At 38.8% G+C, this 21,197-nt stretch overlaps 4 protein-coding genes and 3 pseudogenes across 9 annotated transcripts; 3 read left to right on the top strand and 4 right to left on the bottom strand.

The window, feature by feature from the left end:
* The first annotated feature begins 1,225 nt into the window (after positions 1-1,225).
* LOC104789271 (chaperonin CPN60, mitochondrial) lies at positions 1,226-5,261 on the top strand. Its single transcript, XM_010515002.3, has 17 exons — positions 1,226-1,586; positions 1,812-1,833; positions 1,926-2,057; positions 2,283-2,442; positions 2,550-2,821; positions 2,906-3,010; positions 3,096-3,182; positions 3,288-3,377; positions 3,465-3,545; positions 3,626-3,694; positions 3,823-3,900; positions 4,019-4,114; positions 4,206-4,305; positions 4,396-4,499; positions 4,577-4,682; positions 4,767-4,845; positions 4,953-5,261. The coding sequence occupies exons 1-17, from the start codon at positions 1,549-1,551 to the stop codon at positions 5,065-5,067; spliced, it is 1,734 nt and encodes a 577-aa protein (XP_010513304.1). The 5' UTR covers positions 1,226-1,548; the 3' UTR covers positions 5,068-5,261.
* A 55-nt stretch (positions 5,262-5,316) lies between these two features.
* Positions 5,317-7,530, top strand: LOC147949807 (pentatricopeptide repeat-containing protein At3g24000, mitochondrial pseudogene; annotated as a pseudogene). The gene has a single exon (XR_015561304.1). The product of XR_015561304.1 is annotated as a pentatricopeptide repeat-containing protein At3g24000, mitochondrial pseudogene (transcript).
* An 860-nt stretch (positions 7,531-8,390) lies between these two features.
* On the bottom strand, positions 8,391-10,808 carry LOC109124776 (PHD finger protein ING1-like). 2 transcript variants are annotated; one of them, XM_087457361.1, is made up of 7 exons: positions 10,661-10,808; positions 10,086-10,157; positions 9,465-9,652; positions 9,231-9,291; positions 9,049-9,136; positions 8,763-8,919; positions 8,391-8,683 (listed from the first exon to the last, which is right to left on the bottom strand). In XM_087457361.1, exons 1-7 carry the CDS (start codon positions 10,686-10,688, stop codon positions 8,573-8,575), a joined length of 705 nt encoding a protein of 234 aa, XP_087313487.1. In that variant the 5' UTR covers positions 10,689-10,808; the 3' UTR covers positions 8,391-8,572. The 2 variants fall into 2 exon arrangements, with proteins under 2 accessions (XP_087313487.1, XP_087313489.1); XM_087457363.1 differs by having other exon boundaries at positions 9,231-9,308; positions 10,661-10,770.
* A 173-nt stretch (positions 10,809-10,981) lies between these two features.
* LOC104789251 (hydroxyethylthiazole kinase-like) lies at positions 10,982-13,502 on the bottom strand. Of its 2 annotated transcripts, XR_015561299.1 has the most exons (3): positions 12,780-13,229; positions 12,153-12,625; positions 10,982-11,939 (listed from the first exon to the last, which is right to left on the bottom strand). XR_015561299.1 is itself a non-coding variant. In XM_010514983.3 (2 exons), exons 1-2 carry the CDS (start codon positions 13,215-13,217, stop codon positions 12,233-12,235), a joined length of 831 nt encoding a protein of 276 aa, XP_010513285.1. In that variant the 5' UTR covers positions 13,218-13,502; the 3' UTR covers positions 10,982-12,232. The 2 variants fall into 2 exon arrangements, 1 of the variants encoding a protein (XP_010513285.1); XM_010514983.3 differs by having other exon boundaries at positions 10,982-12,625; positions 12,780-13,502.
* LOC104789247 (dirigent protein 16 pseudogene) lies at positions 10,993-12,074 on the top strand (annotated as a pseudogene). The gene has a single exon (XR_015561302.1). The product of XR_015561302.1 is annotated as a dirigent protein 16 pseudogene (transcript).
* A 178-nt stretch (positions 13,503-13,680) lies between the features above and the next one.
* Positions 13,681-16,464, bottom strand: LOC104707375 (DNA-directed RNA polymerase D subunit 2b-like; annotated as a pseudogene). The gene is made up of 5 exons (XR_015597056.1): positions 16,449-16,464; positions 16,031-16,161; positions 15,013-15,905; positions 14,623-14,929; positions 13,681-14,377 (listed from the first exon to the last, which is right to left on the bottom strand). The product of XR_015597056.1 is annotated as a DNA-directed RNA polymerase D subunit 2b-like (transcript).
* A 1,108-nt stretch (positions 16,465-17,572) lies between these two features.
* Positions 17,573-20,072, bottom strand: LOC104789241 (beta-glucuronosyltransferase GlcAT14A). The gene is made up of 4 exons (XM_010514974.3): positions 19,270-20,072; positions 19,107-19,182; positions 18,865-18,980; positions 17,573-18,329 (listed from the first exon to the last, which is right to left on the bottom strand). The coding sequence occupies exons 1-4, from the start codon at positions 19,808-19,810 to the stop codon at positions 17,809-17,811; spliced, it is 1,254 nt and encodes a 417-aa protein (XP_010513276.1). The 5' UTR covers positions 19,811-20,072; the 3' UTR covers positions 17,573-17,808.
* Positions 20,073-21,197: the final 1,125 nt, after the last annotated feature.

Raw genomic sequence — 21,197 nt, 5'->3', positions numbered from 1 at the left:
CTTTATGTAAACCATTATCTTACCTTTTAAAATCAAGAATTTGTTTCCTCTTTGGTGTTAAACAATAGAGGTGTTAACATCAACCGCGGCAATGAAAATTAAACCAACGGAAGGATGGTTTAATAGGTAAACGCAAGTTTTTTTATTTTAACATGAGGTTTCATTAAATCATATAAGTGACACCAAAGACCAACGACAAGACTCTGGAGAAGGAAGCTAATGAGGCCGCCTCGGAAGCACAAAGAGTTGTTGCCATCGAGGTAGCCGGTTCCTAGAGACCGATGCCAATGAAGAAGAAAAACGATTTCTCCTTTACTCTGTTTGGTTTTGTTTTGTTTGTGACATATCAAACATAATACTCTTAAATATGAAAGTAATTGTTTGTTTAGCTAAAAATAGAATTCTTCACTTTTGCACCTTTTAGTAAATGTGTGTGTTTTGAATCTCCTACATATTCCCATATCATTTTTGTTGGACAAAACATATTTTCTTATCTATTGGACTAAAATATACAATCTCAAATAGATAAACCTATACTATTAAAAGAGAAGCATTTTTAACTATATAGGCATAAAGTTCTCTATTATACATGTAATACCATTGAATATAGTTTTAGGAAAAAATTACAAAAAGTCAGTTTGGTCAATACAAAAAAAAATAGCACAACCATTACGAGGTAAGCCTATCAATGTGGGTTTGCCACGCTATACAATTTAGGTCATTATGGGAGATTTTATCCAATTTGATAAATAATTTTGAGAAAATAAAGAAAATTTGTATAATGCCACTAATTTGTAAAAATTACATATCCAAACAAAAAGTACATGAAATACGAGTATTCTATCTAAATCTTCTACCTATTTCTTTATCTATTGGACTAAAATATACAATCTCAAATGGATAAAGCATTATTGAAATTACGGTCATAAAATATAATAAACATAACATATATGGGACATGACAAGTTTTTTTTTTCCAGATATAAATATTCTATTTTTGTCTAACTTTTTGTAATTGTAGTTGTTTATACTTTGGGTCTAAAAAAACATATATGATCATTCTTTTCGTCTAAAAACAAAACCTTATCAAATGCTATACTGATACGAGTTTGGATTAGAAATTTTACTAATATTCGTTAAAAATATGTTTATAAACATTACCCTTCACATACGTACTATATTGCAAACCTGATAATAACCTTAATTTTTTAAATTAATCCGCACGTAGAGGTCCGAATCTAGTGTATGATATCGCAAAATCATAAATCCTGTTTATCAAAAACGCATAATTTTTTTTTATCTTTTTGATAAAATTTTGGAAATTTATAAAAGGATTCAAATGATAAGTTAAACCCTAAAGGGCCCTAAAACCCTAAAGGCTCATATAGTTAGGCAGTAAGTAGCAGCTGTTTCTAGACTCTTCTCCTCCTTCGCTTATTAAGTCCCCTCTCTCTCTCTCTGCCTGTTCTCCACTGATCTAACTCGCTCGTCAGATTCATATCTTCCTTCTCGGCGTCTTCATCCTTCATCTTCTTCCCTCTAAGTCACCATGTATCGTTTCGCTTCTAACCTCGCCTCCAAGGCAAGGTAGGAAAAGCTCACTCTCTTCGTTTTTTTTTTTTTTTATATTTAGTTTTCTGATGGGTTCACTTAACAGTGGAAGGCAATGAGTTATTGAATCGATCTGGGTTTTGATCTAGTCTCCTTCAATTTATCTGGGTTCTTCAAATCTATTTGCTTTAATATCCCGAGATTTTGATTTACTAATTTTGATATTAAAAATGGTTTCTTTTTTGTTCTCTCTGTTCTTAGGATTGCTCAAAACACTCGCCAGGTAAATTCTAAGGATTGAATTTGATTTTTAATTGGTCTGTACTCTGTAGCTTTGAGGGTACGAGCTTACTTCATCATCCTTTCTGTACTCAGGTTTCGAGCAGAATGAGCTGGAGCAGGAACTATGCAGCCAAAGAAATTAAGTTTGGTGTTGAAGCTCGAGCTTTGATGCTTAAGGGTGTTGAAGATCTTGCTGATGCTGTTAAAGTCACCATGGGTCCTAAGGTACTCTTGTTTTTTTCTACCCTACTCATTTTGAATTGATTTGGACATGAATTGGTTTGAGGTTTATGTCTATTGCAAAATCTGTCATTTCCTGTGCTTTGTGTGACCGGTTTATTCTGTATCTTGTTTTACTTTTGTATCCGTTTCTGTTATCCCAAATGGCAGTTTGATCTAAGCATCAATATGTGACTGGCTTTTCTGATATCTGTGTTTCTAATTTTGAAGGGACGTAATGTTGTGATTGAGCAAAGTTGGGGTGCTCCTAAAGTGACAAAAGATGGTGTGACAGTTGCCAAAAGCATTGAGTTCAAGGACAAAATCAAGAACGTTGGTGCCAGTCTAGTGAAGCAGGTTGCAAATGCTACTAATGATGTTGCTGGTGATGGTAAGTTATTCACTTTGATTGAAAAATTCTTGGCTCTTAACTTGATTTCGTGGTTCACAGTTGTATAAACTTTGCAAGACTACCTACTAACACTTGCAACGCTGCAGGTACCACTTGTGCTACTGTCCTCACCCGGGCAATATTCACCGAAGGTTGCAAATCAGTTGCCGCAGGTATGAATGCGATGGACTTGAGACGTGGTATCTCCATGGCAGTTGATTCTGTGGTGACAAACCTTAAAAGCAAGGCGAGGATGATCAGCACATCTGAAGAGATTGCACAGGTTGGGACCATTTCTGCCAATGGAGAGAGGGAAATTGGTGAGCTTATTGCAAAGGCTATGGAGAAGGTTGGCAAAGAAGGTGTAATCACAATCCAAGTAAGTGAATTGCTGAATGTTAGCTTATGTTTCTACTTATGTATTGGTCAAACCATAACTCTAACGTGGGTAAATGCATTGCAGGATGGAAAGACATTGTTTAACGAGTTGGAAGTTGTAGAGGGGATGAAATTGGACAGAGGTTATACGTCCCCATACTTTATTACTAATCAAAAAACTCAAAAATGTGTAAGTTTTTGACTCCCTGCTCAATTAAGTCTTGATGTGGCAAATTAATTATAGATTTTACTGAATTTGAATTCAATTTATGTAGGAACTAGACGATCCTCTCATTCTAATCCATGAGAAGAAGATCTCAAGTATCAACTCTATCGTGAAAGTGTTGGAGTTGGCTCTGAAGGTATGTCTGCTTTATCATCATAGTATATTTGAAAATATTTTCTCATAAAAATGCTGTGTGAAAGGCATCTAATGTGGTTTCCGTTGTCCATCTAAAACGTTACAGAGGCAAAGACCACTGTTGATTGTTTCGGAAGATGTGGAAAGTGATGCTCTTGCAACTCTTATCCTTAACAAGCTCCGTGCCGGAATCAAGGTTTGAACAACTGAAGCTTTTACTATTGTCTCCTGATTCTTAGGGGTGATCTTCTTTGCTTTGTGATTAATAATGTCCTCCCAACAGGTCTGTGCCATCAAGGCCCCTGGGTTTGGAGAGAATAGGAAAGCCAATTTGCAAGACCTTGCTGCCCTTACTGGTGGAGAGGTAGTAAATTTGTTGTGTAATGTGTCAGTCTTGTGAATCTCTTATCTTCAATGGAAGATTAATGACTTGGCTTGATGTAGGTTATCACGGAAGAGCTCGGCATGAATCTGGAGAAGGTGGACCTGGGCATGCTAGGAACCTGCAAAAAGGTAGCCATTGAAACCTTGACTAATATAGACATTGGGGCTCTTAGTATGAAGTTATATTGACTTTGGTATTATCAGCATATTTGTTGTTAGATTTTAATTGTAGTTGAGACTTGTCTGGCTATTTATAGGTTACAGTCTCCAAGGACGACACTGTTATTCTTGATGGCGCTGGTGACAAGAAAGGCATTGAGGAAAGATGTGAGCAGGTTGGTTTTTGTCTTAACACCTTGGTCACTTAGTTGGTAAAATTTTATTATTTATAATCAAATGAACTGAAGATGTAAAATAGTGATCCATCTAATTGTTTGGTATTGCAATTAACAGATTAGGTCAGCAATTGAACTCAGCACCTCAGATTATGACAAGGAGAAACTGCAAGAACGGTTGGCTAAGCTCTCTGGAGGTGTTGCAGTTTTGAAGGTAGGTCCATTAATTGTTTCTGCAGTCTCATAATCATAGCAGCCTGGTTTGTAAGTGTCATGTTATAGATTCTGGAGCTAATTGTGTTTAGATTGGAGGAGCAAGTGAAGCTGAAGTTGGTGAGAAGAAAGACAGAGTGACAGATGCATTGAATGCCACTAAAGCAGCCGTTGAAGAGGGTATTTTGCCAGGTATGTCTCTTCTGGTGAAGAAAGCCCAATTGACATAAAAGCTAAAGAAAATTTGGGATGTGCTTAAGAAACATTACAAAACACTTGCAGGAGGAGGTGTGGCTCTTCTATATGCAGCGAGAGAGTTGGAAAAACTTCCAACAGCCAACTTCGATCAGAAGATTGGTGTGCAGATCATTCAGAACGCATTGAAGGTTAGCATTTCTCTAAAATAAAGATCATATGATCTGATTATTCCTAATAAGTTGTTAACGGGTTTTGTTTTCTTCAGACTCCTGTTCACACAATCGCTTCAAATGCTGGAGTTGAAGGCGCTGTTATAGTTGGCAAGCTCTTGGAACAAGATAACACAGACCTCGGTTATGATGCAGCTAAAGGTGAGTTGAGTTTACGAATCTATCATCACTTCACTTTTGATATATATGAAGATTGTCTTTACCTAACTCTGGAGAAAAAACTAGGTGAATATGTGGATATGGTGAAAGCTGGAATCATAGACCCGCTGAAAGTGATCAGGACGGCTCTGGTTGATGCTGCCAGGTAATTAAAAAGCGAAAACCTAACCTAACAAATGACGTTTTTTTTCAATTGGACATGTAAGTCTAAGAAGCTAAAGTTGTATACTTGTTGTTTCTGTTTTTTGTCAGTGTGTCATCTTTGTTGACAACAACTGAAGCTGTAGTGGTTGATCTTCCGAAAGACGACAGCGAGTCAGCAGGAGCTGGAGCAGGCATGGGTGGAATGGGAGGCATGGACTACTAGATCCACTAAATTCTGTCTTTTTTTTGTCTACCACCAGTTACCAATCTTAACTTGAGAAAGAGGAGTATGATATGATTTATTTTAGGAGTCTAGTCTTTGTCTTTGCCTTTGTTGCTCAATAACATTGAAAGTTTCACAATAAACAGAGCACACTTGTAAGACCAATTAGCATCAAAGTTTTCTATTAGAAATCACTTGTCTGCTTTTTTTTTTTATTGAATCATTAGCCCAAGTGTATGCCTTGACAACATTAAGGAAACTGAAGTGATTTGAAACACAGTTTGGTTCAGATTTTTGTACACCAAAACCCAATTGACTCTTAACTGAATAATAACTGAATTAAAAATGAAACCTTTTTTAGTCTTACTCTTACCCTACTTTTTGATTTGTACTGTTCGTATGCTTCGCGAGCATCTGTGATGTGCACGATCATGGCGACAACGAAACCTGCATTTTTAAAATGTGCTCGTTTCCCTTATCGTCTCCTCTCCCAACTGAAAATTTTCCGGCGTCTACGTTCTGTTTCGGCACTGGTATCTGAAGATTCCGACGACCAATCCAATGATCTGCTTCTCCGCACTGATAGCAACGGTCACGAGAGCAGTTATGTTCCGGCCGATAGACGTTTCTACAACACGTTGCTGAAGAAATGTACAGTCTTTAAGTTAGTCACTCAGGGAAAGATCGTTCATGCTCATCTGATTCAATCCATCTTTCGTCATGACCTCGTTATGTACAACACTCTCCTCAATATGTATTCGAAATGCGGGAGTTTGGAGGAAGCTCGTAAAGTGTTCGACCAAATGCCTGAGAGAGATTTTGTTACATGGACCACTTTGATTTCTGGTTATTCGCAGCATGGTCGACCTCGTGATGCGTTACTCTTGTTTAATCAGATGGTTAGACTTGGATTTAGTCCCAATGAGTTCACTTTGTCTAGTGTGATCAAAGCTGCTGCAGCTGAGACGAAAGGTTGTTGTGGTCATCAACTTCACGGGTTCTGTATTAAGTGTGGATTCGATTCGAATGTTCATGTTGGTAGCGCTCTTCTTGACTTGGACACTCGCTATGGTCTTATGGATGATGCACAATTGGTTTTTGATGCGCTTGAGAGCAGGAATGATGTTTCTTGGAATGCTCTGATTGCTGGTCATGCTAGGAGATGTGGTACAGAGAAGGCTTTTGAGCTTTTTCAACGGATGCTTAGAGAAGGTTTCAAGCCTTCTCATTTCTCATACGCTAGCCTCTTTGGTGCTTGTTCCAGTACTGGGTTCTTGGAGCAAGGGAAATGGGTTCACGCGTATATGATTAAATCCGGTGAAAAGCTTGTGGCTTTTGCAGGAAACACTCTTCTTGACATGTATGCAAAATCAGGAAGCATCCATGATGCGAGGAAAATATTTGATAGATTGGCTAAAAGGGATGTGGTGTCTTGGAACTCGCTGTTAACTGCTTATGCGCAACATGGATTTGGAAAAGAAGCAGTGTGCTGGTTTGAGGAAATGAGGAGAGGTGGGATTTGTCCCAATGAGATCTCGTTTCTCTCTGTGCTTACAGCTTGCAGCCATTCTGGTCTTCTAGATGAAGGGTGGCATTACTTTGAATTGATGAAGAAGGATGGGATAGTACCCAAGGCTTGGCACTATGTCACGGTTGTAGATCTTCTAGGGCGAGCTGGTGATCTTCATAGGGCACTGAGATTTATTGAAGAAATGCCAATAGAACCTACTGCAGCCATCTGGAAGGCCCTGCTTAACGCTTGTAGAATGCATAAGAATACGGAATTGGGAGCTTATGCGGCCGAGCATGTATTTAAACTTGACCCTGACGACCCTGGTCCTCATGTAATACTATATAACATCTATGCATCAGGTGGCAGATGGAACGATGCTGCGAGAGTGAGAAAGATGATGAAGGAAAGTGGAGTTAAGAAGGAACCTGCTTGCAGTTGGGTAGAGATTGAGAATGCTATCCATATGTTTGTGGCGAATGATGAACGTCATCCACAGAGGAAGGAGATTGCTCTCAAGTGGGAAGAGGTTTATGCAAAGATCAAGGAGTTGGGATATGTGCCAGACACCAGCCATGTAATAGTCCATGTGGATCAACAGGAGAGCGAAGTGAATTTACAATATCATAGCGAGAAAATTGCATTGGCATTTGCGCTTCTCAACACTCCTCCTGGATCAACCATACACATCAAGAAGAACATCCGTGTTTGCGGGGATTGCCACTCAGCAATCAAATTGGCGTCAAAGGTGGTTGGGAGAGAGATACCAATCGGTTCCATCATTTTAAGGATGGTACTTGTTCTTGCAAGGATTATTGGTAGTGACCACTGAAGAAGTCAATGGCTTCTACCACCTTGATTTGGTTGCTGGAAGTCCTAAAGAAAATAGAGGTGCAGATGATATGCAGCAAAGAAGTTGGAAAAGCTTACAACAGCCAACTCTGACCAAAAGATGCAGATCATTCAGAACACATTGACGGTTAGCAGTTATCTAAAATGAAGACCATCTGATCTAATGATCCTAAAAAAGAAGTTGTTTAATGGTTTTTGGTTTGCCAGACTCTTGTTCCCACAGTTTCTTCAAATGTTGTACATGAAGGTGCTGTTTTTGTTTGCAAGCTCTTGGAGTAGACCCTGGACCTTGGTTTTGGAGCAAGGTGCTGTTTCTGTTAGCAAGCTTTTGGAGGAAGATCCTGGACCTCGGTTTTGGGGCAAGGTGCTGTTTTTGTTGGTTAGTTTGAGTTCACAATCCAACATCACTTCACATTTGATCTATCTGAAGATTGTCTTTAGCTAACTCTTGATGAAAACTAGGTGAATGTGTGGATATGGTGAAAGCTGGATCAGAACGAATCTGGTGGATAGTAGACCCTTTGAAAGTGATCAGGACCGCTGTGGTTGATGCTGCAAGGTAATCAAAAGCTAAGCCTAACAATATTCTTTTTCTCGTTTCGATATGGGTCTAAAAAACTGTAAACATACTTACAGAAGAAATATGCATTCATCTTTGTTGACAACAACTGAAGCTGTAGTGTTTGAGCTTCCAAAAAGACAAAATCGATTCAGCACGAGGCATGCGTGCAAACTGCAATGGGAGGCATTGACTATAAGATCACTAAACTCTCTCTCTCTCTCACCAATGATCTTAACTTAAGAAAAGAGAGACGATTCTTTTAGGAGTCTTTTGTCTTTCATTGTGTTGCCCAAATAACTGTTTTCACAATAAACAGCACACTTGCAAATTTTATGAGACTTAAAGCATCATAACTTTTTAAGGTATCGTTCTGTATGCTTGCATTGAATGGCTTCTTCGTTTCTGAATTCGTGGATGTACCATTACCCCAATCTCAGTTATTTATTTTGTCAAACAAAGAACAAAACGACTTCTACAATACAAAGTTGACATGGCAACATCTTACATGGGTTGATATATAAACTGTTTGGATTACAGTAGTTATGAAGCTGTTTGGATTATAGCAGACATGAAGATTCAAATCATCGACCTTTCCTGCTCTTCTTGACTGTAGCACAATCCGGGCAGTACCATTTCCCCTTGGGTTGTTCTTTCAGACCAACGCAGCCGAAATGGAACCACTCAATCTTGCACTGCATTTGAGTTAATTTACAGTCTCAAAGAGTGTTTCACAATGTGAAAAGAGACAATAATAGAATTTAAAATCCATACCTCATTGTTATCACAAGCAACCATCTCGCCATAGCTAACTTGGTTGCAGACGCAGTAAGTTGGTTCGTTTGGATCCACAGGCAGATCCAAATCCATATTACTTGAAGTCACACCTGTTGATGTTGCTGCTGTCGACGCAGCTGTCGCTAGCCTTGTCCTGCCACAACATCGAATGAATGATTTCATTGGATCTAACTTCATATTTCTCAACAACAGTGGTTTGGGCGATGTAATAGATTGAGAAACTTATGTTATGATATAAAAGATAAGGCTGAAAGCCACTTACTTCTTTCGCCCTCCTCTTCCACCTTCACCAGCCTTCCCGGCTTTCTCGCTGTTCTCAAGTTCTAATGCAGCAGCGGCAGCTTCTTTCTCTGATACAAACCACACCCTTTAATGTTTACTACTGAATAAGATAAGAGAGAAGCTCAAGGTCGACAAAAGACTAACAGCAAGCCAGAAAATGACCTTTGCGGATCTCCTCGGATTTTTTCATACATTGGTCAAGTTGCTGAACATGCATATCCACCTGAAGCAATATATAATCTGAAAGATAATGACTTTAAGGAATAGAATAATCCACAAGGTTAAACCGAAGAGCAAACTTAAGCTACACAAATCCGAGGTCAGACACCACCATAAACAGAGAGGGAGAGTCTCCCTCTTCAGAAGACTAGGAAAGAAGAAATTAAAGAAGCATACCAGATCATATGCCTGCATAGCCAGCGCCACTTTCTCGTCAGCGATTCGGACGCTGTGTTTCTGTTCATCAAGTGCTTCCTCTGAGAACTGTGTAAGAGAGGTACTACTGGGTGTGATATTTGCAGTTCTGCCCCTTCTTATATCCTCTATTTCTTTCTCACATCGTTGTTCATTTTGTCTTTGATTCTCTGCTTAAACACACACAAAAGACATAAAACAAAGATGAAGGCAATCCACATAACAAATAAACAGAGATCCTATGAAGATGCTTTACAAAGTCTGACTTTTATACTAAACACACAGCAAACAACTCATCCGAAAACAACAAACTATGCAGAGCATGAATTCCAATGAAATGACCAAAAGATCATATCTGCTGTACAAAGATGAAAGCAATCCACAAGTCATCTCTAACATAACTCATCCGAAAACAAGAAACTATCCAGAGCATATGAATTCCAACGAAATAGGTTTAGTGAAATGAGTAAAGATCATTTCTACGCTACCCTTTCCAAGGAATTACTAGTCAAGAATAAGTTACAACTCACTGTGGGCTACATAACAATGATGCTTTTAATCTGCTTTAGATTACGATTTGGAAAATGATATGATTGTTGTTACCTTGCAAACTTTTATCCAAATCACGCAAGAGTGAATACTTCTTCTGCAAAACATGGGCCAGCGACACAAGATCTGCAAGCAACAGAGAGATGTCAAGAACGAGTTTGCTTCATTATTATTGCCTGATATCCACAAAAGGGAGAGGAAACCGTGACAGAACCAAACCAAGAACCAAAACACAATGAAGACAATGATACTTTAAATTACATTTGGCACAAAATTGATTAAACAAACAATGGTTCTAATCTAACTTCACATCAACAACTCTCAATACGCTTTCCTACTACAGAACACTTACATGGTTCTGATTATAAAAATTACATTTCAAGCATTTTTGCTTATTCTAAGTAAAATAAGTATAAGAACAATCTAAATTACAGGTAACAAACAGTAACAATCGTAGGAGAATTAGTGAATCACTCTCTTCGTACATAGAGAAAATGCCCCCAAATATTGCAACGAAAGCTTAATCAAATCTAAAACAACTTTGGGTAATCGAATTAGCTTAACGTAATAAGCCGAGCAATTTCACGAATCGTTGAGAAATGGAAAGATGATGATACGATTTTGCTTACTTGCTTCAAATTCCTCGGCGAATGACATTTTGGGGGTTTAGGGTTTCGCAATATGGAAACTAATCATATATTCGCAGCTCTCTCTTTTTTTCTTTTTTAATTTCTTCTTCTCTTATTTTAATCATTTTCTCATATTAATTTGGCGCACAAACTAAACGATTATTAATTTTTTATTATAATGTTTAGAACATTTTCTCATTAATTTTAGTAATGTCAATTTTTTTTTTTTTTCTCATTTTCTTGAACTAATTAAGAATTATTCAACCTAAACCACCAAATTAGAGCTTTATATTGAAAAATGTTTTGGTAACCACTAAATTATAGACGCTAATATGAGTTTTCTATCATTCTCTGACGTTATTAATATTTTGGATTACACTCGAGATAGCACAGCTATAAAGAACACATTTCAACAACTACACAAAATCATAAATCGCAACAACTTCACAATCACCACTTCTCTCTATTTAAACACCCATTGCACAAATCTCACATATTCAACAAACAATCTCAAACACGAAACAGAGAAACATCTAATCAAAACATTCTCCATGATGATCAAGCAATCACCATTCTTGCTTTTAACAACAATCTTGTGCACAGTTGCTGTGTTTGCAGCAGCTTTTGATCCTGCACCTGAAGACCCCATTTTCGAACTCTACATGCACGATTTACTTGGAGGAAGCAGTCCCACTGCAAGACCCATCACGGGTTTGCTCGGGAACATTTACAATGGTCAGGTTCCGTTTGCTAAGCAGATTGGTTTCACTCCTCCCGAAAACGGTATAGCCATACCCAATGCAAACGGCGCACTCCCAACGGTTAACGGCATCAACGGTGTACCTCTTGGAACCGGCCTGTCTGGTACAGCATACTCTGGTCAGAACCTTAATGGAATTCAGACTCAGCTGGGTCCTGATGGTCTGAGTCTTGGGTTTGGCACCATCACCGTGATCGATGACATACTCACATCTGGTCCTGACTTGGGTTCGCAGCCGCTTGGTAAGGCTCAAGGAGTTTATGTTGCAAGTTCTGCAGACGGAAGCACTCAGATGATGGCTTTCACAGCTATGCTTGAAGGTGGAGAGTACAACGACAACCTCAACTTCTACGGAATCTATAGGATCGGAAGTGCCATGTCGCATCTGTCAGTGACCGGAGGAACAGGTAGGTTCAAGAACGCTTGTGGGTTTGCAGAGGTCAGGCCATTGATTCCATCGGGTCAGCATGAAGTGGATGGAGCAGAGTCTTTGCTGAGGATCATTGTCCATCTGAAGTACTAAGAAAACACAAAAGGAGCCTTACCAAAAGATTTTAAAATTTGTGCATGTGTGTTGTGTGAATGTTCTTTGTTTGTTGTATGTAACAGTTATTGATTGAAAGCAAATCACAGAAAGCCCTGAAAATTCTAATATTGTGATAGTGTATTTATGAACATTGCTCTAAAGCCTAGGATTGTAACTACAAGAATTCTGAAACAGCAGTCACAAACCTACAGCAGTCTCATGAGACTCCTCCTATGGCTTTGTGATATCTTCAGAAACTTTATTCCAAGAAGAAGATTCTTGTACATCAACCAAACCTTGTGATATTCACACGGCTACGAACTGAGGTTTCATCCAACCCATACAAAGAGTCAATCAAATGCATTCTCAACGAAGCTGGACCATTTGCCATAGCTTCACCCAACTCACCTGCGATGCCAAAGACAGACATAGCGGAAACTGTAGCTTCTAACGGCCGTGATGAATCGATAGCAAGAAATGCTGCAATCAGACCAGCTAGTGAACAACCAGTTGCAGTGATCTTTTGCATCATCTTCGTCCCATTGTGAACACCAATAACCTGGTTCCCATCTGTAACGATATCAACAGCTCCTGACACTGCAACAACTGCACCACTCGACAGAGCTAATGACTTAGCAGCTTCTATAGCGTCTGTAGATTCATGAGAGCTATCAGCACCCTAGGATAAAAACAAACAACAACTCATACACATTAGCAAACAACTTCACTAAAACTTCGAACTGAATTGAACACTCAGAGTTTCACTAACTACAAGTCAATTCAATTTCTTCAGCCACCGACACTAAACCTCTCAATATCTCTATATCATATACCTTAGTCTGACCCGGTGAAGCGGATGAGAGAGCAATAATCTCAGAACCGTTTCCTTTGATTACAGTAGGTTTTAACCCGATAAGCTCCAAACACGACTTTAATCGGAACCCGGAGCAACTCACGGCGGCGGGATCGAGAACCCAAGGCTTTCCGAGCTGAGAAGCGACTTCGGCGGCAGCTTTCATGGAGGGAAGCCACTCAGGTGTAAGTGTTCCAACGTTGATACAAAGCGCGTGAATATGAGGCGTGAAATCAGGAATCTCGACGACTGAATGGACCATCGCCGGAGATGCGCCGGCGGATAAAAGCGTGTTGGCTACGAGATCCATGGAGACGAAGTTGGTGATGCACTGAACCAGCGGCGATCGTCGCCGGACATCGGTTAAGTGAGCCCATACGCCTGAGCTCCACTCGTTTTGCTCTGATTTTGATTCCATTCTCCCACAGTCCCACTTAACCAGTCCTCGATCACGACTCAAAATATATCGTAAACACGGTTTGGTTTAGATTAAAAAATAACCGGGATTTTATTCCCGGTTAAGACTCAACCAAATAAATCAATTAACCCAGTCATTACATTTTCTGACGGTAGAACAAAAGAAAAGCTTTTGAGATGTTGTTACAAGTTACAAGAATGAATCAACAATTTGAAGTGAAGTGGAAGTCACAGATTACAATGTGGAAGTCGAACTCTCTACAGATACAGAAGCGTAAACCACCACGTCGTGGACAACTATGCCCGCCTTAAAACTAAGTTATACCCCCATAGAGAGATTACTACTGAAGAGGTTCCCTACTTCAAGCAACTACCTCTAACGTGTCAATGTCATCCAAAATTTGATTCGCATCCACATATCACATTTGGAGGGAAACTGTCGGCTGTTAACAAAATCAACCGGATTATATAAACCGATTTATTAATCATTAGCGGTTAAGAGTCAAATCTCACATAAGCAACTGCAACCACTACAGGTTAGTTCAGTGCAGTGGGTCAAACTACGCAATAGCATGGGGGGAGTCTTAAGGCACTAAGCCATTATATACCGATAAATATATATATATATATATAAATAATAATAAAGACAAGGGAATCAGCTAGCAGAGCTTGGTGTCGAAGTTGAGAGTGATGCCCATGCTGAACAGCTCCTGACACAGAAGCTTAGCTCCATAAGGCACATACACCCTAACCACATGGTCTGGGGATTCGCACACTCTGCAGTAAGGCCCTCTGATCTTTTTTCCACTGCTTGGAGTCCTCTCGATCACATTCGCATAGGTCTTGCATTTTCTGCAGATGTGCATCTGAGAGGAGTCACTTAGAGTGAAGAGACGCTCATGCAAATTGGCGGAAGCACCATGAGCTATTAGGCAGTCTCGCTCCATTTCTCCAAACTTTATTCCGCCGAACCTTTTCCTATCTGCCACTGGTTGCCGTGTGAGAGGGTGGACTGGTCCGGTGTTCCTGAACTTGACTTTGTCCTCTGACATGTGGACAAGTCGCTGGTAGAACGTTGGGCCCATGAATATCAGAGAACGCATCATCTCACCAGTTCTACCGTTGTATACCCTTTCGTTTCCCCATCTTGAAAAGCCAGCCCTAACCACAAAATATATTTACCATTGGCAATCAATCAGGACTCAAGAATCATCAATAATCAAATAAAGGTTCAATGAATCATGCATAATCACAAGGCTCACAGCATCAATCCTCTATAACATCTTCAACCAGGTAAAATTATCAATAAATAGTTCCTCCTACCCGTAATGATATCATCATCCATTTGCACTCCCTAGGAAACATACTTAACGAGCTAAAACCAAGAGACAGTGTGAAGAATGTACCTGTGAAGCTGCTCAGTGATTTCAGTGACACTAGGAGTGGAGAAAGGAGTAGCATGACGTGTCAATTTAGTGTATGCAGCAGAGCTACCCTCCTTCTTTTGTATAGGACTAGCGATTCCTTTGGAGAGCGCAGCCTCCAAGAGTTGACCTGGTGTTTGCCTAGAAGGGAAAGCGTGCGGGTTTATCACATATCAGGAACTATGCCTTGGATCGTGAAAGGAAAATTCTCCTGTTCCTCTACATAGCCTAAAACACCTTTCTGCCCATGCATACTGGAAAACTTATCTCCAAGGCATGGAGAACGAACCTGCAATCAAAATGGAACATTAGATTCATCAGAGGAACACATTCTTTGAAAGAAAGCTCGATTCAGTATGATCTGGAACTTACCTGTCTCAGAGAAACCGCAGCAAAATTCTTCCCCTCATCATTAGATGATAATACCACTATTTGCACAATTCCTCTCTCAGTGTGCTTGAGCTTTATACTGTGATCAGCCCCAGACTCGGTGCATCTGCCAATGACAATATCGCCAGTGCTCATGTTAGCACCAATGATAGGAAACCCGTCATCATCAAGGCTGTCTACTTTGCCGATTTTGCTGTGTGTCTTTCCAAACTGAACAAGCTCATCCATCTTCTTCCTCTTCTCCGAGTCTTTGCTATCAACCTCTGATTTGTAGCTTCTAATCTGCTCTGAACGGAACATACCACGTTCCAGTGAAGCCTTGTTCATCACAATGGAATCCTCTTGGTTGTACCCGAGATGAACATTCACAGCAACAATTGCGTTCTGGCCATTAAACAGCACTTCTTTTTTAAGACACTCCGACGCCAATGTCTTGAAAAGTGGCTTCTGGGGATAGAACAGCTGCTGGGACAGTGTATCGCAGCGGGTGTTAGGGTTCGTTGATGAGAAACCAAGGCTTGTTGGCAATGCTTCTGGGACTGGTAGAGAACTCTTCTCCCATGATCGTGGTTTGCAAATGGGATAATTGCACAGCTCACACCCAGCAGGAATGACAAGTCTAATTCGCAATGCGTGTAATTCTTTGGTTCCTTCAGAAGCTGTTTGATTCCCCATGCTGTATTACAGTCTTCTTCTTCTTCAATCCCGATCAACTCGAGAATCCCTTGGTCAAGAAGATGCTCAAAAGAATACTGTCTCGGTTTGTCTTGCTTCAACTTGTGGAGATTTTCCACAACCAAGAGAGGTCGGAGTAGTCTACCAGCGTCAGTGAAAATTCTCACCTCATTGTCATCTTTATCTCGTTTAATTTCCATCTGCACAAAGTTGTGATACAAATGATATACGACATAATAGACACATTTCTGAAAGCAGAAAAATCCAAACCAAGCAGCACAAGAATATCGAAATAACGCTAGACATTTGATGAAACAGAAGATACCTCACGAGGTAATTCACTCCGGCGCCGCCTGCTCTTTAACTCCGCGACAAAGTATTCAGAGTCTGAACATAATCCATCCCATTCTAAGCAGAAGAGCAAACACAAAAACAAGACTACAGAAGAATTAAGTACTTATCATAAGTGAAGCTAATCAAGACACAAGTAAACAACCACAGAACAATCATTAACAACCCCAAATACAAATGGTAAGCGATGAACATCGCCCAAACAGAAGAGAAGTACACAACCACTAAACCACAGAACAAACAAGGTCAGATTAATCGCAGGACAATGATAGACAATTACATACCAAAAAAGCGAGTTAATTCAGAGGTATATGAGAGTAAAAAAGGAAGAATGAAGAGAAAAGTTTGAATCTTTTACATACAACAATCGTTTTCATAGTGTCATAACTCACAACTCGTACAAGCCATATTCATCACAAACAATCATGTAGAACAATATAAATTAGATTAATCACAGAAGAATCATAGATAATTACATACCAAAAGAGCTTAATCATTAGAGTTATATGAAAGTTAAGGGGAAGAAGAAAATAAAAAGAGAAAAGTTTGAACCTTTTACATGCAACAATCGTTTTCAAAGTGTCACAACCCCTATACAAGCCATATAACAACAAACATTCATTAAGAACAAACAAAATCAGATTAATCACAAAAGAATCATAGACCATTTACATACCAAAAGAGCTATGTAAGATGAGAGTAAAAGGGGAACGAACAAAAAAAAAAAGAGAAAGTTTCAAACTTTTACATACAAGAATCGTTTTCATAGTGTTACAACTCACAAGCCATACTCAGAACAAAGAGTCAAGCAGATTAGTAAACCAAACCCTGTCGTGCACAGCACACACATACGCTAATGCATCTAGAGAAATCAACAGCTATAGTGAAGAAAACATCAAGAGATTAACACAATCTACAAAAAAAAAAAAAAGAGAGCGTTGTAAACTAAGAACAAAAAAATGCAAAACCGAAAGGCTAAAGCTTTTGAAGAGAAGAAACTAAATCATATATTCTCTGGAATTGCAACGCTTAAAAGCATAATAAGTACCTTAGATTGCTGAAGCTGACACGGCGGAGTCAAACGGCGGTGTCGGAGGAGAGTTGAGTAAACGTCGCCGGAACTGGAAAATCAAAACCCTTGGCTCACTTATTCAATGGTTTTCCTTTTCCCAGTCGGAGGAGTGAAGAAGAAATTGGGGACTGTCCCTTGTTGAAATGATAGTTATGCCCCTTGCTTTAGTGTGCTTTATTTCTTCAAACATAAAGGGTAATTACGTCAGTTTGAAGAATTACTTATGCTTGCATATTTTATTACTGCAGAAGATATCCCCACCCGGAATAATCCCATAGTCTCTGTAGTACTTGAGAGTCCTTGAGCTTAGCAAGCACTAGAGAAGAGTATGTTCTCGGATCATCGGTCCATACCTACAAAGTATGTTCCAACATTTCTATACAACTTTGAAATATTACAAGATGAATACAAAAAATTATACCGGTTAAGAAGACTCTAACCAGATAAATCAATGAAACCAGTCAGTCGTTATATTTCTGACAATACAATTACAAACGAAGGTAGAATAAAAAAAGCTTCGAGATGTTACAACAATGAATCACCTATCTCAAACTCACAGATTACAATGTGGAAGTCGAACACTCGAACTCTTTACAGATACACAAGCGTACACAGTACACTACCCCGTTATCTTCTTCGCGTCTAAAACAACTATATACTATCGAAAGCGCCTTGAGGATTTATTCGGATATGCATTGGTGCGATCTGAACCAATCGTTTGACAATAACTTAACAATCCGTCTCTCAAGTCTATCAGAACCAGAACCAGGCCTTAGAATGCCCGAGTCACCCCAGACGGAACATGAGCTGCTGTTCTTACCAGAATCTCCCAAACACCAACCACCAGGCACCACTTCATCATGTTTGCGTCCCAGAAGTTCATGATCAATACGATCAAGGACAGGGTCATCGGACCTGAATCCTCTTGCAAATGCTGCTCCGGTTTCAACCATTTCTGTGAACTCTTTAGGATCAAGCCGGTGGTATCTTTCTTTAACAGTCTCGTTAGAAGCTACGTAAAGTAAGTTGTTGTTGATGATGGTCTTTTTGAAGAGATTTGAGTTGCAGAGAATAGTTGGGAAGTAGTTGGAGAGGGAATCAGGTGTGTTGGACAAGTACATGAGTAGAGTCCGAGGGAAGTTGTCAGTGCCCAAGACACAGTGCTCTATAAAACTACGGCTTAACATGGAGAAAGATGGACCTGCCAACAAAGAGATGACTGCATTTAATATAATCATCATCAAGAACATATTATCTCAGACCATTCTTTTCAGACAGTTCATTTCACTAGTTATAACTTATAAGTTCCCTGGAACATATTAAAGAAGTTCCACAGATCACTTATGGAGGGAACTGTCAATTGCTAACAATCAGCAAACTTGTCGCAAGGAGAACCATTCCAAGTGATTCCTAGATTTTGGCTTTCCCCCACTACCTTCTTAGGCAGCTAACAACACTACTGAAAAAAAAAAAACACGTTCTGTAGCCTAATTTCTTCCAAACATGTTTTACAGTAATAGAGAGGTTTCACCTACACATATCAACTATTTCTAGCATCTTCTATCACGTATTTTACCTACAGAATTGTGAAAACGAACTACTTCCTACAGAACAGCATGAATAGGGAAAAAGTATCCAGAACATCATGCTTGCATAACACACACAATATGCTAAGAACAAACAAGAAGTTAGAGAACAGACGACATGTAATGTAGCTTGGGGAAAGATGAAGATACCTGAGAATAACTTGAAAGCCTTGGGCAACTCTCGTTTCTGTGAAGCGAAAAACATATCGGTTTTCTCCACAAGATAGAGCCCTGGATCAACAATAACCGGCTTCAACCTCCTTGACCTACACGAAACCAATAGAAAACGCTCAAAATTCCCAAACTACATTGAACCTGAGCTTTATGGAATCAGATTAAGCATACAACACTAAAGGGTATCTAAATGAATCCAAAGAGAATCAAAATCTTACTCTTTCCAGCCAATGTAACTAGTGTGGTTCACAAAGTTCAAGTCCTTAGGCAAATGTGACATAATGTGAAGAAGCTCTACACAAAATCAAACTCAGAATCACTAGTAACACAAACACTGAAAAAACAAAAAAAAAACTCAAAAAGAGAATAAAGAATCCAAACCATCTTGAGTAAGGAGAGGGTAATCATCAACGCTGAGATGAACAAACCAATCCCAAGCTCCAGACAATCTAAGAAGAATCGAAGCACCATGAAGCGTAGAAGCCATCGGAGACGATCCTCTCAGATACGCGAAATCGGGCTTCCCAATAACATCAACGTTCTTTGCAGCTCGAAAGATCGGTACATCTTGTACAGCTACAGCGAGACCATCTCGTTCTGATTGAGCCGCTAAGCTATCGAGATGGAGAAGATACCGATTTCGAGGATGGTAAGTAGCGTAGAGAAGACGAAGGATCCGTCGCGAGTCACCGGAAGATCCAGAGATTAGGTAAGCGATTGAAGGAGGAGCTGTATCGGCGGCGATTTTGGATGAGGAAGAAGGAAAGAGTCTCGGGTCGGGTCGTAGATCTTCGCGTCGTCCGGTGTAGGAAGATGAAGAGTGGGAAGAGGAAAAGAGAGAGAGGAGGAAACAAAGAGAGAGAAACGCGGTGGTGAGGATTATGTAGAGAGTGACTCTCGGTTGCTCCGGTCCGTACTGCATATTTTCTCAAGGCGGCGCGTGTAACACAACGATCTGTGGAGAAGAAAGCTAACTCTAGTATGTAATGGTCACAGTACTACTACGCCGCATCGAAGTCTGAAGATAGAATCTTTTATTTTTAATATATAGTTTAATTAATTAATTATGTGACTAGTTTGCTTAATGGTAACGACTAACGACGATGTTATTGTCGAAGAGAGAGATTCGTATGATTAGAGATTATTACTAAATCAGGAATCAGGATACAATTACATTCTATTACATCATATACACACTGAATAAACTAATTTATTACACATTTTACACGGAACAAACTTTTGTAAATTGGTCCTATTCGAGTTACTGAGCGGCTTATTCGCCATTCTTGGTCATAATTTTTAAATATGAGAAGAGTAACTGCAGCATATTTTCACTAAACTAAGAAGCATCATAAATTTCTACTGTCTGAAATAGCCAAAATGAAAATTATTTCAAAATTATATCTCTAAAAATATAACTAAAAAGTAAAAAATTAGGATTAGAATATATACACTGAAGCACAAAAAAAAAAAACTTAGGTAGAATAAACACTTTTGTTTACCTCTTCCTTTTCAACCAATCTGAATCTTCTATACATTATTTCAATTAAAAAATCAAAATCAAATTTAAAAAAAACAAAAGAAATTAAAGAAACAAATTCTGTGTATTTTTAATTCAAGAAAGTTAAATATTAACTTGGCTTAGATTTTACAATTAAAACGAAATTATGTATCGGTTTGGATTTACAAATAAGGTGATTAGAGTTTAGATTTTAAAATTAAAACGAAATTATATGTCGGTTTGGATTTACAAATAAAGTGGTTAGGGTTTAGATTTTACAATTAAAACAAGATTATATGTCGGTTTGGGTTTATAAATGAAGTGGTTAGCATTTAGATTTTACAATTAAAACAAAATGATATGTCGGTTTGGGTTTACAGATGAGATGGTTATAGTTTAGATTTTAGAATTATAACGAAATTATATGTCGGTTTAGGTTTACAAATGAGATGGTTATAGTTTAAATTTTACAATTAGAATAAAATTATATGTCGGTTTGAGTTTATAAATGAGATGATTAGGGTTTATATTTTACAATTAGAATGAAAATATATATCGGTTTGGATTTATAAAAAAAACGGTTTGAGTTTTTTATTTTATAATAATGTATACATTGTTTCCTTATTCTTTTAAAAAAAGATGAATTAATAGGCAATTAAATGTATTGTGACATGTCAAATTCTCATTCGTTAAAATAAAGAGAGGTGAACAAAAGGGATTCACTAGCGTAAAAAAAAGTTTGTAATATTTTGTCATATTTCGTAGAAAAAAAAAACAATGATTCATATTCTTTTATTTTTTTCAAGAG

Source organism: Camelina sativa, chromosome 1 (genome assembly GCF_030686135.1).
Source record: "Camelina sativa cultivar CO46 ecotype springtype chromosome 1, ASM3068613v1".
Classification (NCBI taxonomy): Eukaryota; Viridiplantae; Streptophyta; class Magnoliopsida; order Brassicales; family Brassicaceae; genus Camelina; species Camelina sativa.
Note: the sequence above shows the minus strand (reverse complement) of the source record. Positions and strands in the feature narration are given on the sequence as shown.